This window comes from Emiliania huxleyi, assembly GCF_000372725.1.
Source record: "Emiliania huxleyi CCMP1516 unplaced genomic scaffold EMIHUscaffold_51, whole genome shotgun sequence".
Taxonomy (NCBI): domain Eukaryota; phylum Haptophyta; order Isochrysidales; family Noelaerhabdaceae; genus Emiliania; species Emiliania huxleyi.
In genome coordinates this window covers 418,456-432,471 of record NW_005198167.1, presented here as the reverse complement: position 1 = coordinate 432,471, position 14,016 = coordinate 418,456, and the positions used below count along the sequence as shown (strand labels likewise).

Here is a 14,016-nt window from a genome sequence, read left to right as displayed (position 1 = left end):
CACACACACACACACACACACACACACACACACACACACACACACACACACACACACACACACACACACACACACACACACACACACACACACACACACACACACACACACACACACACACTCACTCACTCACTCACTCACTCACTCACACACACACACCGCTCACCCACGCGCACTGGGCCTTGCACTTTGAATGCCGTGGGGCTCCTGTCATTAGACGTGGAGACGCGAGGGTCGCCCCCCCTTGCCCCACCACCTCGTGTGTGTGGAGAAATTTACCTTACCTTACCTTATCGTAGGACCGGGAGGCGGCGGTGCACGCGATGCACCGGCAGATGGAGGAGAAGCGCGAGGAGGAAGAGGAGGACGAGGCGGTGCGCGCAGAGGAGGCGGCGGAGGAGGCCGCGAGGCGACGAGCGAAGCAAGAGCTGCGGTAGGCGCGTATTGGGCGGTGGCTCGTGTTTGCGTGAATAGAGTGGAGTGTGAGCGGTCAGAGCTGCACTGGCGCCGAGGTGTTGCTGAGCGGAGCCGCCGAGTCGTCTCTCTCGCGTGTGGGTGTGCCAGACGGCTGAGCGCGGGCGTCACGGTAGTGTGAGCGTGCGTGTAAAGTATTTTACCTTGACTACTTCTGAGACCTACAGCTAGAGGCACAACAGCCGTGCTCGGGGAAGCACTGGTCACACCGCCGGCACCGAGGAGCGGGCCGCGATCTCGAGCCCCAGCCGTGTCGACGATGGCAGAGCGGTCGGCGAGGAGCAGCAGCGCCGCCTGCGGGATCGAAAAGAGGCCCAGCTGCACGTTGCGCATCCAGAGCGAGAGCAGCGCCTCGATTAAGCCCACCTCGTGGTGCCTGCGCCGGGCGGGTCACGCCGCCGAGGGGGCGGGATGTCTGCCTTGAGGGCATGCACGCGCGCGCAAAGGGCATTCACGACTGCAGGAGAGGGACGAGTGTGTTTGCCGCCGACGCAGCTGTCACGAGGGACTCTCGCTCGAATGAGATAAAGGCGAAATCCTGCTCGCCACAACCCCAAAAAGCTCACTTGTATGGCTGCTTGTGCTGCCTGCTTGGCAGCACAAGCAGCCACACAACATCCGCTTCATCTCGCCTCCTAGTCTCGCCTCCTAGTCTCGCCTCATCTCGCCTCACCTCGCTTCATCTCGCCTCACCTCGCTTCATCTCGCCTCACCTCGCCTCATCTCGCCTCACACCTCGCCTCATCTCGCCTCACCCGCTCGCCTCATCTCGCCTCACCTGACACCTCGCCTCATCTCGCCGAGGTACACCTCGCCTCATCTCGCCTCATCTCGCCTCATCTCGCCTCATCTCGCCTCATCTCGCCTCATCTCGCCTCATCCAGCGCGGCACTAAAGTACTTGCCGACAGAATCTCCTCCTTAGTGATACACGTGGCATCCTGACCAGAGAGATTGGCGAGAACGTTCGCATCGCGCGCCAGCGCAGCCGCGAGAGCTTGCAGTCTCAGCCGAAGCAGGACGCTGCAGACAGGGTAAGGGCTCGAGAGGAGCGCCTCAGCCTGCGAATGTAGGGCTGACGTGGAATGTAGGGCTGACTGCTCACGTGGGTGCGTGTTGATCGGAGCCTCAGGAGAGACGTGCGAATGTAGGGCTGACATTGCCTTGCACGCCGCGGTCTCTCGAAGGTGTTGGGAGCTTTGCCTCCCGGCGAAGGCACCTTCATCAAGGACGGAAAAAGTATTCAAATTTGGGCGGGAGACAGAAGGTAAGGTAAGGTAAGGTAAGGTAAGGTAAGGTAAACTTCTCAGACAGAAGGGCGCCGAAGCGGTGGCCGAGGAGCTCAGGGAGGCGGCTGAAAGGCTGGCGATGGGGTACGCCGTGGCGGGCGTGCGCAATCGCCACCAGAAGTGCATCCTTCCTGGACATGAGCCCAGAGGCCGAGAGACTGCTCGGAGGGGAGTTCCGGCTCCATATAGTGGCGCTGGACGAGGAAGGAAGGCTCGTGCGATGCAGCGTCACGACGGTCTCCCGCAAGGCAGCGAGCGCTGAAAAGGGGCCAGAGACGTCCAGGGGGTCAGCCCGTTACCTCGGGGCCCATCTTAGTGCTCGGGGGGGCGGTGAAGGTGGGCCAGGGCGGTTCTGGGAGGAGCAGGATGCAGTGGCGCGCAGAACAGCTATGGCATTTGACAGGAGCACGGCATCCATCCAACCGAACTTCCCTGTGACGACGCTAGCAGCGGCGGGGGTGCTGTACCAACGAGTGAAGCTGATGTGGGTGGCCCACCCCCCGGGCCCCGAGGTGTTGGAGACGGCCCGTGTGGTGGCCGCTCGGGCGTCGATGCGGGCCCTCCGGCTAGCCCCCACCCCGCTCACTGCCCAGCGCTCGGCGGCGATGGAGATGGTGCTGCTCCCGGTAGAGCTGGGAGGGTGCGGAACGATGGACCCGGCAACCAACCTGGCCAAGGACATAGCGGTGAACACTCTGGCGGGACTACAACACCCGGCTGCATCGGTGAGGAGGGCGTACACCATCCGGACCCGATGGGGGGGGATGACTCGGCGACGCGGGGGGAGGATACGGTGCGAGGCCTCGCTAACGTGCAGCTCCACCGGGGACGTCAGGACCCTCCCCCTGTGCGAGTGCCTGGAGAACTCGTGCGGGAGGAGAGGGCGAGGTGCGCCCCCCTCTCACAACGGGCGACAGAGATCCTGGAAGTGGCGCCGCCGCCCGGCCCCCCTGCCCTCCGGATTGTCTTGAGCGAACACAGGCCAAAGGGTGGGAGACAGGTGGTGGTGAGTGTGGGGAGGGGTACCAAGTGGAGTCGGACCCTGGCACACGTTTTTGCAAGAAGGGATGAGTCGGGGAGCGCCGGCCAGCCGGGGCTGGAGGAGGCGGGCCGGGGGGCGTACCAAAGATGGCTCAGACTTGGGGACGTCCGGGCAGTGGATATGAAGGAAGAGGGGGGAGGGGCTCTGCCAACGGGGATCCGTCCTACGTGTCGGATCTCGAACAGCTGATGGGGAGCGAGGTGGTGGGGGCGCTGACCCCCAGATCAGCCGAGAGCACGTGTCGGCGACGGGAGCCCTGGTCTTGACATGGGGCAGCGGAGGTGACCAGCTTGGGCACCGAGAGATCGTTGACGGAAGAGCTGCGGGATCTTATACGACGGAACCAGCTGCCGGCGGGAGCACGGCGGGAGGAGGCCGCACGAGCCTCAGACGAGAGAGGAGCGGAGGCGAGGGAGGGACGGCCGACGGCACGAGTCGAAGAGAACCAGATCCTCTTTGGGAGCGCGGATGGGAGAACCTTCTCCGAGGTCACCCTCCCCCCCGCCGGCTCGTCGTGCGCGGGAGGTGGCGCCGCGCCTGCCGTGTGCTCTCCAGGAACCGCAGCCAACCCTGCTCAGGACCAGTGTACCGTCTGCGACGTCGGGACATACCAGCCGGACTCCGGAGCCGCGGGCTGCCTCGAGTGCGCGCCGGGTACGTTCTGTCCAAAGGGAAGCAGCACTCAGCTGCCTGCGAGCTGCCCCGCGGGCACGTACAATGGCAAGGCATCCACCACGCTGGAGAGCCTCGACGATTGTGTCGGGTGCGCGCCTGGCAGCTTCTGCGCCGGCGGCGCCGCGCAGCCAACCGCTTGCGCTCCAGGTAGCATCGCCCAGTTGGCCAACATGTCCGCGTGCGAGCTGTGCCCGAAAGGCAACTTCGCAGCCTCCACCACCGAGTGCAAGGAGTGCGAGGCGGGCACCTACGCGGCGAGCGAGGGCCTCTCGCAGTGCACTCCCTGCCCCCACCCCCTCAGCTCCAAGAGCGGCGACGTCACCTGCTCCATCTGCAAGGAGGGCTTCGGGGACAGACGTGGATGCCACAGTGAGGAGCATCTTCGAGAGCGGCCGGAGCTGGGAAATAAATAAATAAAAACGCACACCTCTCTACTGTGAGACGGGTAAAAAGGAACAGCTCCCCGCCCTTGCGATCTTTGTGCAGGGTTCTTTGTGGGTGTGGTCGGCGACTAGCCGGGGTCGTCCTCCCGGTGGGGGACTAGCACTAGCCGTCTTCCACATGGTCCCTCGGGTCCTTGCTACTCCTTATCTCTTCGTACATCCTCCTGCTGATCTCCGCAAAGTCCTGCTCCCTCCCTCGTCTCGCTCTGCGCGTCTGCTCCGCCTCACCGTCTTCTGCCCTGCGTCGTCTGGCGACGGGTCCTCCATAGTCGGTCGAGGTCGCCGCCCTCCTCGTGCCTCTCTTCCCAACGTTCCCTCGGCGGCCGATGCCGTCTGCTCCGGCTCCCCAGTCCCCGGGTCTGCCCTGCTCTCGTCTGCGTTAGTTTCTGCTTCGTCCTCACCGGCGTCTCTCCTCTTCCTTCTCCCCTTTTTGTATGCTTTGCACATCGCGTCGATTCCTTTTCGCGTGAGCACCAGCCTGAAGCCCGCCCAGCAGCTGAACCGCTCCCCGGAGCTGGGAGACTTCCAGTCGGGTTGTGTGTTTTCTTTCTAAGATTTTCTAGCCCGTGGCATGGGCACTAAGCCGCCCTCAAACTCCACAGTGGGCAACTCAGGGAGCCACCTCTAAAAAAGACCGGGACCCCCCACCCGCGCCCGCGCTGAGGCCGCGCTCGCGCACAAGATCGATGCACAAGACATTTCGAGAGTCGCACCGTGGCCTCTCAGGGGCGCTCCTGGGCCGCATCCGCCGCCATCCTGGCTGCAACCGCCCTGGCCATCGACGCGGCCGCAGCGGCACCCCTCGCCTCTGCAGCAGTAGCCGCCTCCTCAAGCGCGGTCTCACTCCCTTCGAGCGCCAAATCGGCCGCGCGCAGCGCCGCCTTGGCCTCCTCCAGCGCCGCCCTGGCCTCCGCACGCGCCGCCCTGGCCTCCGCCCGCGCCGCCTCGGCAGCCGCCAGCGCCGCCACGGCAGCCGCCTCTGCCTCCTTGTCCGCCTCTGCCTCCTCCTCCGCCTCGTCCGCCGCAGCGTCCAAGCGCGCCGCCTTAGCAACCTCTGCCGACGCCGCCGCCTGGCTCGCCGCCGTGATGCCGAACCGCATCCTCTCCTCGTGACACTTCTCGAGAAGCCTGATCATTCTCTCCTCCTCGGCCTTCTTTGCGGCCTCGGCTGCGGCTGCCTCCGACGGCGCCTCGGCACCCTCCTCCGACTCCTGCGACGGCCCAGCCGCGCCCGCCCCTCCGCCCTTCCTCTTCTTCTTGCCCTTCTTGCCCTTGGCGCGCTTCTCCGCTTCGACCTCCGCCAGTAGCTCGTCGGCGTGCCGCGCCGCCTCCTTCTCCGCCGCCGCCCTCTGCGCCGCCCTCTCCGCCGCCCCCGCAGCCCACGCCGCCTCGTTCGCCGCCGCCTTGGCCGCCACCTCGGCCGCCGCGTGCTCCTCGAGGGCGCGCACGCACTCGGTGTGGCCCTTCTCCTTGGCGTACTGCAGCGCGGTATTGCCCTTCTTAGTGCACAGCGTCATGTCAGCGCCTGCCCGCAGCAGCTGACGCACCATGGCGGGTTGGCCGAAATAAGCGGCGAGAATCAGCGCGGCGTCGCCCTCGTTGGCCTGCAGGTTGATCTCTGCGCCGTGCCGGATCAGCATGTCGACAATCCGCTCGTGGCCTTCGCAGGCGGCGTCCATCAGCGCAGTGCCGCCGTTGTTATTCTTCTGATTGACCTCCGCGCCGTGCCGCAATGCCAGCTCGACCAGGTTCTCGTGGCCGTTCACGGCAGCGACAATCAGCGCGATGCCGCCGTCGCTCTTCTGCAACGAGACGTCCGCGCCGCGCCGCAGAAGCGCCTCGGCCAGCTCCTCGTGGCCATTGGACATTGCGACCATCAGCAGCGTCATGCCGCTCGCACAAGAGCCGTCACCAAAGGTGTACTCGAACCTCTCGTCGATCCGCCCGCCGCCGTCGAGCCACGCCAGCACCGCCGCCTCTTCGCCTTGCCGAGCCGCAAGCACGACCTCCTCAGGCACCGCCCCGGCGCTCGGCTCGGCCTCCACGCCGCCCTCTCCGCTCACAGCAGAGGCCACGGCACTGGCGCCCGCCGCCGCCTCGCCTGCGGGTGCGCCTCTCGTCCCCGCGCCACCCGCGTCGGCCGACGCCGCCTCGCGCCGGCTCGCCACCTCCCCGAGATACGTCCTGAAAGCCTGGACGCACTCGGCGTGGCCCTTCTCCTTGGCACAGTGCAGCGCCGTCTTGCCCGCCGCAGTGCGCAGCGCCATATCTGCGCCCGCCCGCAGCAGCTGACGCACCACGGCGGGATGGTTGCGGAAAGCGGCGGCCATCAGCGCGGTGCCGCCGGTGCTGCCCCGCAGGTTGATCTCTGCGCCGTGCCGGATCAGCATGTCCGCAATCCGCTCGCTGCCGTAGGCGGCGGCGTTCATCAGCGCAGTGCTGCCGTCGCTGTACTTCTGATTGACCTCCGCGCCGTGCCGCAATGCCAGCTCGACCAGCTTCTCGCGGCCGTTCGTGGCGGCGAGGCTCAGCGCGATGCCACCGTTTCTGTTCTGCAACGAGACGTCTGCACCGTGCCGCAGAAGCGCCTCGGCCAGCTCCGCGTGGCCATTGGCCATTGCGATCATCAGCAGCGTCATTCCGCTCACACGGGAGCCGTCATCAAAGGTGTACTCGAACGTCTCGTCGACCCGCCCGCCGCCGTCGAGCCACACCAGCACCGCTCCCGCTTGGCCATCCTTGGCGGCCTTCTGAATGCTTGCGGGGACGTCGCCGCCGCCCTCCGGCGACGGCGGAGGCGGTGTGCGGCGCCCCATGTGTGGGTGCAGCTCGGAGAAAAGAATTCTGCCGGCGCAAAGGATTTTGACGAGTGGGCGGTGCAGGCTGTCTGTTTACAGGCGCCGTCCGCCCGCGCGCGCGCCGACCCAACTCCGAGCACGCTCGCTCGCCGCTGGGCGGCGGGCGGCAGCGACGGCGACTGCGAGCTGACGGCTGACGGCTGTACGGCTGTACGGCTGACGGCTGGCGGCTGGCGGCTGCGGCGAACGGCGACGGCTCGGTTCGCGTTCGCCCCGCGATGGTGCGACTGAGCCTGCCGCGCTCGATCTGGGAGCCACTCGGCGCCAGTTCGAGCGGCGGTCGGCTCGGCCACTGCGGGTGCGACGCATGATAGAGCGTGCTGGGCGCCGCATCGTGTACTACCGACCCACGCCAAGGCGCGGGGCGGTGGTGCTCGCCGGCGCTCGCGGTGCTTCGGTGCTCGAGCGCGCTCAACATTGTGGTCGTTCAGGGCGGCTCGCACAGCGCCCGCAGACACACACACACACACACACACACACACACACACACACACACACACACACACACACACACACACACACACACACACACATGCTACTGGGACCCGCGGCCCGGCGAGATGACGGGCACCTGGCGCAAGCTCCTTACCCACAAGGCTGTGGATGTCGCAGCAGCAAAGCGTGCGCGCGATGCAGCGCTTCGGCGCGAGGAGACGACGCGTGCCGCTCGTGCGCGGGCCTCTGCGCTCGGCTCGATGGGCGCAGGCTGCTCATCGGTCGAGCTCGTGACGCAGCGCACGAGCGCCTGCATGGCAGCACACCTTAGCGCGGAGGCGCCCGCCCGCCGCGTGCGCGACATCGAGTACGCGGCTGAGCTCCTCGGGCTACGCCTCGACGTGCCGTGGTCGATTTGGGACGGGTACGAGGCGGGCGTACGGGAGCCTGGCATCCTGTGGAGATACGACGCCGAGGAGCGTACCTTCACAGTGCGCTTCGAGAACGCACTCGACCTCAACGATCTCGAGGACGTGTCGTGGGCGGAGGTGCTTGACGACGTGCCGATGGCGGAGAGCGACTCCGCCGATGACGACGAACTTGGCAGCGCGCGGCCAGCCGCGTCGCACACGCGCGCGGGTGCGCCTGCCTCGAGGCGCCTGCAAGCGTGAAACGCTCCCGCGCCAGTATGTTTCCCAGGCTGGCCAGATCGGACGAGTGGAGGGAGTCTAGGAGGGAGAGAGGGAGGGGTAGAGGATTGGTTGGTGAACAGTCTGTCGGTGTCTAGGTCTAGAGAGCAAGAGGGATAGAGGGAGGAAGGGAGGGGGGGGCGTTTCGTTCTAAATTGATGAGAGGACTAGCACTCACCGCCCGCACACTGCCGCCCATCCCTCCAAACGGGCTTCTCGGGTGGAAAGATATGCCACCGGCGGCCTACCTCCGGTTACTCAAAAACGTCGGTTTTCTTCTTCTGGCTTATATCTTAACCCTTTCAGGCACACATTTCGAGCGAGTGAAAACCAACTCCTGAGCACGGCGCCGCAGGCGCCTGTTGATAGGTCCAGGTGATAGCCCTGGATGGGCAATGCATTCGCCTACTTGGGCCTCAGATCGCCCGACCGCGTCCCGGTGCTCTGTGGTCGGATTTGTGACGCCGCCGCACCGCGCCGCGGCCGGGGGCCCGCCGGAGGACGAGGATGGCCGTGACGGACCGGGACGAGCTCTGGGAGGTTCAGTGTCAGTGAGTATATTGTAGAGGCCACTCATGTGCACAATATCTTGACTGAGAGCTAAGCCCGGGGAGGCGATGCCGGGGCCGTATAGCAGCTTGATGGTGATTCGCCGGCGTAGAAGCGGCCGCGGCGGGCTCCGGGTGCCTGAAAAGACGGATTTACGTGGGCTGTGGGAGATTTACTGTCGACTCAAACGACACTGTGCCGTGATCCTCTCATATATGGCTAAATAATTGACCGAGCCAAAAAAAAGTTCCACCGCTACGACTGGAGATATATCGAGATTGGGTCTCCAAGACCCTTATGAAGCAAAAGGGTTAAGAATTCTTCTTCTGCTGGGCATGCGGCTGCTGAGACACCAGCTGCGACAAATCGTCACTAATCTCGACGGCCGCGCGCTGCGGACCGATATCCTTACCGCGGGCGGCATGGGCTGCTGCGGCGACCTTCTCTGCCAGCATGCGGTCGAAGGGAAGCTGCGGCATGACACCGACTGGCGGCGCCTGTATGCCGTCACCACCTTTGAGGCGCTCTACATGGGAGGCCTTTTCCACGGCTTCTGTCAGGCGTTCCCTCTGGTGGTCTCCTTTGCCGGGCGGAAGCTTGCCCACGGCCCGCTGCAGGCGACCGACAGTGCGGCCCATGCGCTCGGCTGCGCGGTGGTCGACACGCTTCACGACGGGACCGTGATGATCCCCTGCTACTTTCTGGGCGTCGGCATGCTGCAGGGCGACACGCTGGCCGAGGGCAGGGCGAACCTGCGGAGAGAGTGGCTCAACTCTTGGGCCGTGGGCGCCAGCTTCTGGATGCCGTTCATGTATTGCAACTTTGCGTACGTGCGCCCGCAGTACCGCGTGCGCCTGATGGCCGTCGCAAACACGGTGTGGAGCGTCTTGATAGATTACATGGCGCACCGGAGCAAGGGCCGCTTGCCCGACTGACGTCTGAGGCGGCGAGGGTAAGCGCAGCGCCATTAGCATTACCATGGGTAAAACTGATATTCGCATGGATATTCGACGATCGACATTCAACTCGTCACTCGTCACTACAGTGCTGCTGTAAATGTCCGGTACGAGTAGTTTAGAGAACGAGATTACCCAGGGCGCTTGTATCCGGCAGCCGTGGGCGTGGCCCCTAACAGTACGTGCGTCGTGCTCGTCCCGGCCGGTAAAGTACGTGGCTGGGGGTTCACGCGATTGTAGGAAAATTGGGAAACAAAGTGCTCCAAGTGCTCCAAACACTTGACGGTCGCGGCCTTCCGACTCGCGCCTCCGCCTCACTGGCACTATTGTAGCCCTGGCCGGTGCGCGTGCGGAGTTGAAGTTCCGGAGTGAAAATTCGAACGCGTTCTCTCATGGTGACCAAAAAATGTCCACCTAGAGGCACCTCCGGAGGCAGGCCGCCGCAATCCGGCGACACAGCTCCAGCTGTCGAACTGACCCGCAGCTCCTCTCAGTACTCAGAGCGGGAACTGTGACGAAAGTTGACTGAGGCGGTTGTCAGGAATCATCATACGGATCACATGCGACATGGTGGCTCTCTCATGACGGGAGACCGCCCGACCACTCCTGGGTGGCACTGCCACCGGTGTCGCTCGACGTCCTGTCGACAGCGTGCCGACAGCGACACAGACCATGTGGGACGCGTCGAGTATCGACCTCTACTGCTTACCCAGCCTTCGAGTGTATCCTGACTGTGGTGAAGCTGTGAACAACAGTTCCTTCAGCACCCCGAAATGATCGCCCTTCGGGCACCTTCCCACGCGCCTACGGGCACCCCAACACTCCCACACGCCGAGCCACGCGCTGCCGGCGCCCTGCATGACCCTCTCCACGCACACCGCGTGAAAACTGCACGTACGTCCCCGCGCGCACGCAAACACGCGCAGCGCCATTTCAGAGCTGTGCCACTGTGCGTCTGCTCAGGGACAGCAGCGCGCTTCTCATCCCGGAGAGGGAAGGAGGGGGGGGGGGGGGGGGAGATCAGAGAGCCAAAGCAGGGAGTACCCCCGACGGACGCGAGTCGGGGGGAAAGCGAGACGAGAGATTCAAGGCGAACTTCATCACCCGTCCAGGAGCCCCGCATTAGGTAGCGACCCCAGGTTCAGAGCTAGGCTTCCCGACAGGGCAGGGAACCCCCAGCGCGCAGGCGGGGCCCACGGTAGCCTCGTGCAGTACGCGATACCGAGAGCTGGGGGAGAGGCGCGCCACGCCAAGGGGGACGAGTGACGGGGGGGGGGAGAGTAGTGTCTTTCGCAGGGTAAAAGCAATTTTTTTTTATCCTGACTGTGGTCCCACACCCACTGGTGTCCATCTCAGAGACCGCAGGAGGTCATGAGGGTCGATGGGAGTGCCAACCCCACAATGCCTAAAAACCCAGCCCAGTATGTAAAAAACACAATTTGCAAAAAAAAAGACCGAACTAAAGGTGTCTCCGGCCTCTGAGCGGTGAGACGCCCGACTGTACAAACGAGAATCTCCCACAAGCGTGCACACATTGACCTACGCGTGGGGCATTGGATGTCCATATGCCCCGTGCAGGACGAGACGGCGAGCCCCGCTGAACGCCTGAAAATCGCCGAGTCGGCGACGAGTCTCACTGCACCACTCCCTTGGCCTTGAGGTCGGCAATCGCGTCGCTGAGGATCTGGCGCACCCCTCGCATCTCGCTCACGGGAAGGAGCGTGTTCATCTTGGTCAGGTCGAAGGATGTGGGCACCTGATCGAAAGCGAGCGCGCTCGCCTTCCGGCACGGGGAGGCGGATCTCGGCGCACACTTCTCGGCAAAGGCAAAGTATCCGTGCTGGGCGCGCACCACGGGCTCGCCGTCGCACGGCTCGAAGGGCGGCATCTGCGGGCAGATCTCGCGCACGATGGTGTACACGTCGTTCCAGTGGGTCGATGCGTACACGACCGCACCTGCTCCGAACCATCCGGAATCGCAACAACACGACATTTGCTCGGAGCGAGCCTCGTCTGCATGCTTCCACGGACGTGGCGTGGGGCGGGCGCACCTCCTTCTGTCCGGCGCTCGGTGGCGGTGCCGGCCACGCAAATGTACCGCCCCGCCGCCTCCGGCTTCTCGAGAGCCGCCACGTGCATCGCGGCACAGTCCCTCACGTCGACGAAAGACATCGAGTCGTTGCCGCACCTGGTGCAGGGGCAGCGGCGCTGCTCATGTAGCTACCGCGGAGCGCCACGCTCGCAGTGCGGCCGGCACGCACTTGCCATTCTTCGGCCCCTTGGTCATGCTCGCCACCCAATTCATCGTCGCGTTGACCGAAGGCTGCAGCATCGGGCCAAACACGCCCGTCGGGCAGATCGCAACGTACCGCACGCCCGAGCCCGCGAGCGTCGCCTGCACCAGCTTCTCCTGCCGCGTCTTGGTGCAGCCATACCAGTTGTTCTTGGCCTCTTGCCTGCGCGCCGCACGCGAGGCCTCCGTTTAGGTAGCGGTGTGGCGGAGAGAGCTTGGGTCTCGCTGGATCGAGATGGGGCGCACGCACGCGGCGTCGTCGCTCCAGTGCTCCTCCGTCTTGACGGCGGGCTCCGGCTGCGGCGCCACCGCGGACATGGATGAAGTCAAGACGAAGAGCTTGATCGTGCCGGCCTTGGTGATCGCCGTGAGCAACTCTTCTGTGCTCTTCATCGCCGGCTCGTAGATCTGCGCCTTCCCGTCAGCACCGGCGCCCATCACGACCGGCGTGGCTGTGTGGAAGATGGCCACGCAGCCAGCGATGCACTCGTCGAAGCGGTCGGGCTCGCCCATCAGGTTGACACTGAAGAGCTGGAGGCGCTCGGCCGCGCCGCAGAGATTCGTGAGGTGGGCCGTCTTCTTTGCGTCGGAGGCGTCCCGCACCGTGGCTTTGACGGTGTAGCCCTTTTCGAGCAGCTGAGCAACGATGTGGCTGGCGATGAAGCCGGAGGCGCCCGTAACGCAGACGCTCGTCATGGCTGGACGAAAGATGCGTTGTCTCGACCTGGGCCGCAGCGGCGCGGCGTTTCTGTGCTTAAAGATGCCCTGCCTGCAGGCATATTCAAGATGCGTTGCGTTTTCCCTATTGAAAGTCGCGACAAATGTCCCTCGTCCAGCCTGCAGCATGGCGAGGCGCGAGAGCGCACCGCGGTCCCGCTGGCGCACCGAGCGGCGCCGCTTGCCCCAGCTTGCCGCGGCGGCTCATGGCGGCGGCTGGCGGCGGCATTGCTGGCGGCGGCCACGCTGGGGAGGCGTTGCTGTGGCGGCGATGCAGCGCTGTCCTCGCGGCAGACTGCCAGTGCTTGCTATCCCGGGCGCACGTCAGCCGCGAGGACAGCGCTGCATCGCCGCCACAGCAACGCCTCCCCCGCGTGGCCGCCGCCAGCAATGCCGCCGCCAGCCGCCGCATCCAGCCGCCGCCGCCAGCTGCCGCCAGCACTGCAGCGACAGCTCTCTGCTGCCCAGGCGCCGCCGCGGCCACGAGTGTCACCGCCACGTCCCACGAGTGCCACCGCCGTCAGCGTCGCCATGGCCACTGCCGCCGCCAGGGGGGCGAGAGAGGGGCTCCATATGTGTGTATGAGGTGTGTGTCTGGAGAGGAGAGGCTGTCGCTTCCTGTACAGGAAACGCAGGTATTTCGAATAGCAAACGCGCTTATACTTGCAGGGCATCTTTAAAGAAAAAACTCTTCGGGGACAACGGCCAAATTCATCAAATCCACTCATCTTCTGGTGCCTAGCCCCGTGCAGCGGCGGTCCGGCAGGCTGCCCCCAAGGCCCCCTGGGCCGCTGCGGGTTTTGGAGTTATGCTTTGGCACAGCTTCGGCGATGGCGGCCCCTCTCTGGGGCTTGCATAGGCGGGGAGTCTCCCCCGCTGGTCTCCTCATTCCCTTTTTCTTTTTCTTTTGAGAGCAGGACGCCGGGTTTGTCTTGTATGTGCGTGTCGGGCCGGGGTGTGAGCGAGGGGCAGAAGGGTCCTCGGGTCCGCACCCCTTCTCCCAACTCGAGCCGTGGTGGCGAGTGGTCTTATGAGCGCACCGTTGGTGGCTGGCGGTCCTCGGGTCCGCACCCCTTCTCCCAACTCGAGCCGTGGTGGCGAGTGGTCTTATGAGCGCACTGATGGTGGCTGGCGGTCCTCGGGTCCGCACCCCCGCGCAGCAGAGTGGATCTCGGCGAGGCCGCGGGGCTCACACGCATGTGATGCGAGCCTGCGCCACTCCATCCGGCCCGCAGTGGGCCCACGGAATGGTGAAGGGCACATGCGTAGAGAAGTGCGAGGGTGAGAGGCACTGGATTTCCAGAGTGCTCGCGACGGTCGGGAAGGCGGAAGATCCCGCGTGGCAGCCCAGATGCAGGCGCACCGCCTGGCACCCTCACTTCACCCTCTCTGCTGCATGCTCGAGCTGTGGTTGGCTCTGAAGCAACTTGGTCGACAAAACATTTCTGTCAGAATCGTCGCAGAAGCAGGACGGCCCGCTCGCAGGAGCGGAGCCGGTCGATTTCCATTGTCAAGACTGCGCGAAGCGTTGTCGCGGGGCCCAGAGCCGGGCGCGAGGCGCTCGGCTGTGGTAGGCCAGTGGGCGAGCGCCATTGGG

The 14,016-nt window shown here is 64.9% G+C and overlaps 3 protein-coding genes across 3 annotated transcripts in view; 2 read left to right on the top strand and 1 right to left on the bottom strand.

Moving 5' to 3' along the window:
• EMIHUDRAFT_103574 (hypothetical protein) overlaps window positions 1-437 on the top strand; it is a gene marked incomplete at both ends in the record, with an annotated part of 2,592 nt that extends 2,155 nt beyond the window's left edge. The window contains one exon of the mRNA XM_005766480.1: window positions 300-437. Within this exon, the coding sequence (XP_005766537.1) occupies window positions 300-437 (138 nt within the window). The remainder of the gene's footprint in view (window positions 1-299) is intronic.
• An 8,351-nt stretch (window positions 438-8,788) lies between these two features.
• EMIHUDRAFT_212107 (hypothetical protein) lies at window positions 8,789-9,388 on the top strand (the record flags this gene model as incomplete). Its single annotated transcript, XM_005766479.1, has 1 exon — window positions 8,789-9,388. The coding sequence occupies one exon, from the start codon at window positions 8,789-8,791 to the stop codon at window positions 9,386-9,388; it is 600 nt and encodes a 199-aa protein (XP_005766536.1).
• Window positions 9,389-10,940: 1,552 nt separating this feature from the next.
• Window positions 10,941-12,409, bottom strand: EMIHUDRAFT_436986 (hypothetical protein). Its single transcript, XM_005766478.1, has 4 exons — window positions 11,953-12,409; window positions 11,671-11,865; window positions 11,461-11,597; window positions 10,941-11,365 (listed from the first exon to the last, which is right to left on the bottom strand). Exons 1-4 carry the CDS (start codon window positions 12,396-12,398, stop codon window positions 11,043-11,045), a joined length of 1,101 nt encoding a protein of 366 aa, XP_005766535.1. The 5' UTR covers window positions 12,399-12,409; the 3' UTR covers window positions 10,941-11,042.
• Window positions 12,410-14,016: the final 1,607 nt, after the last annotated feature.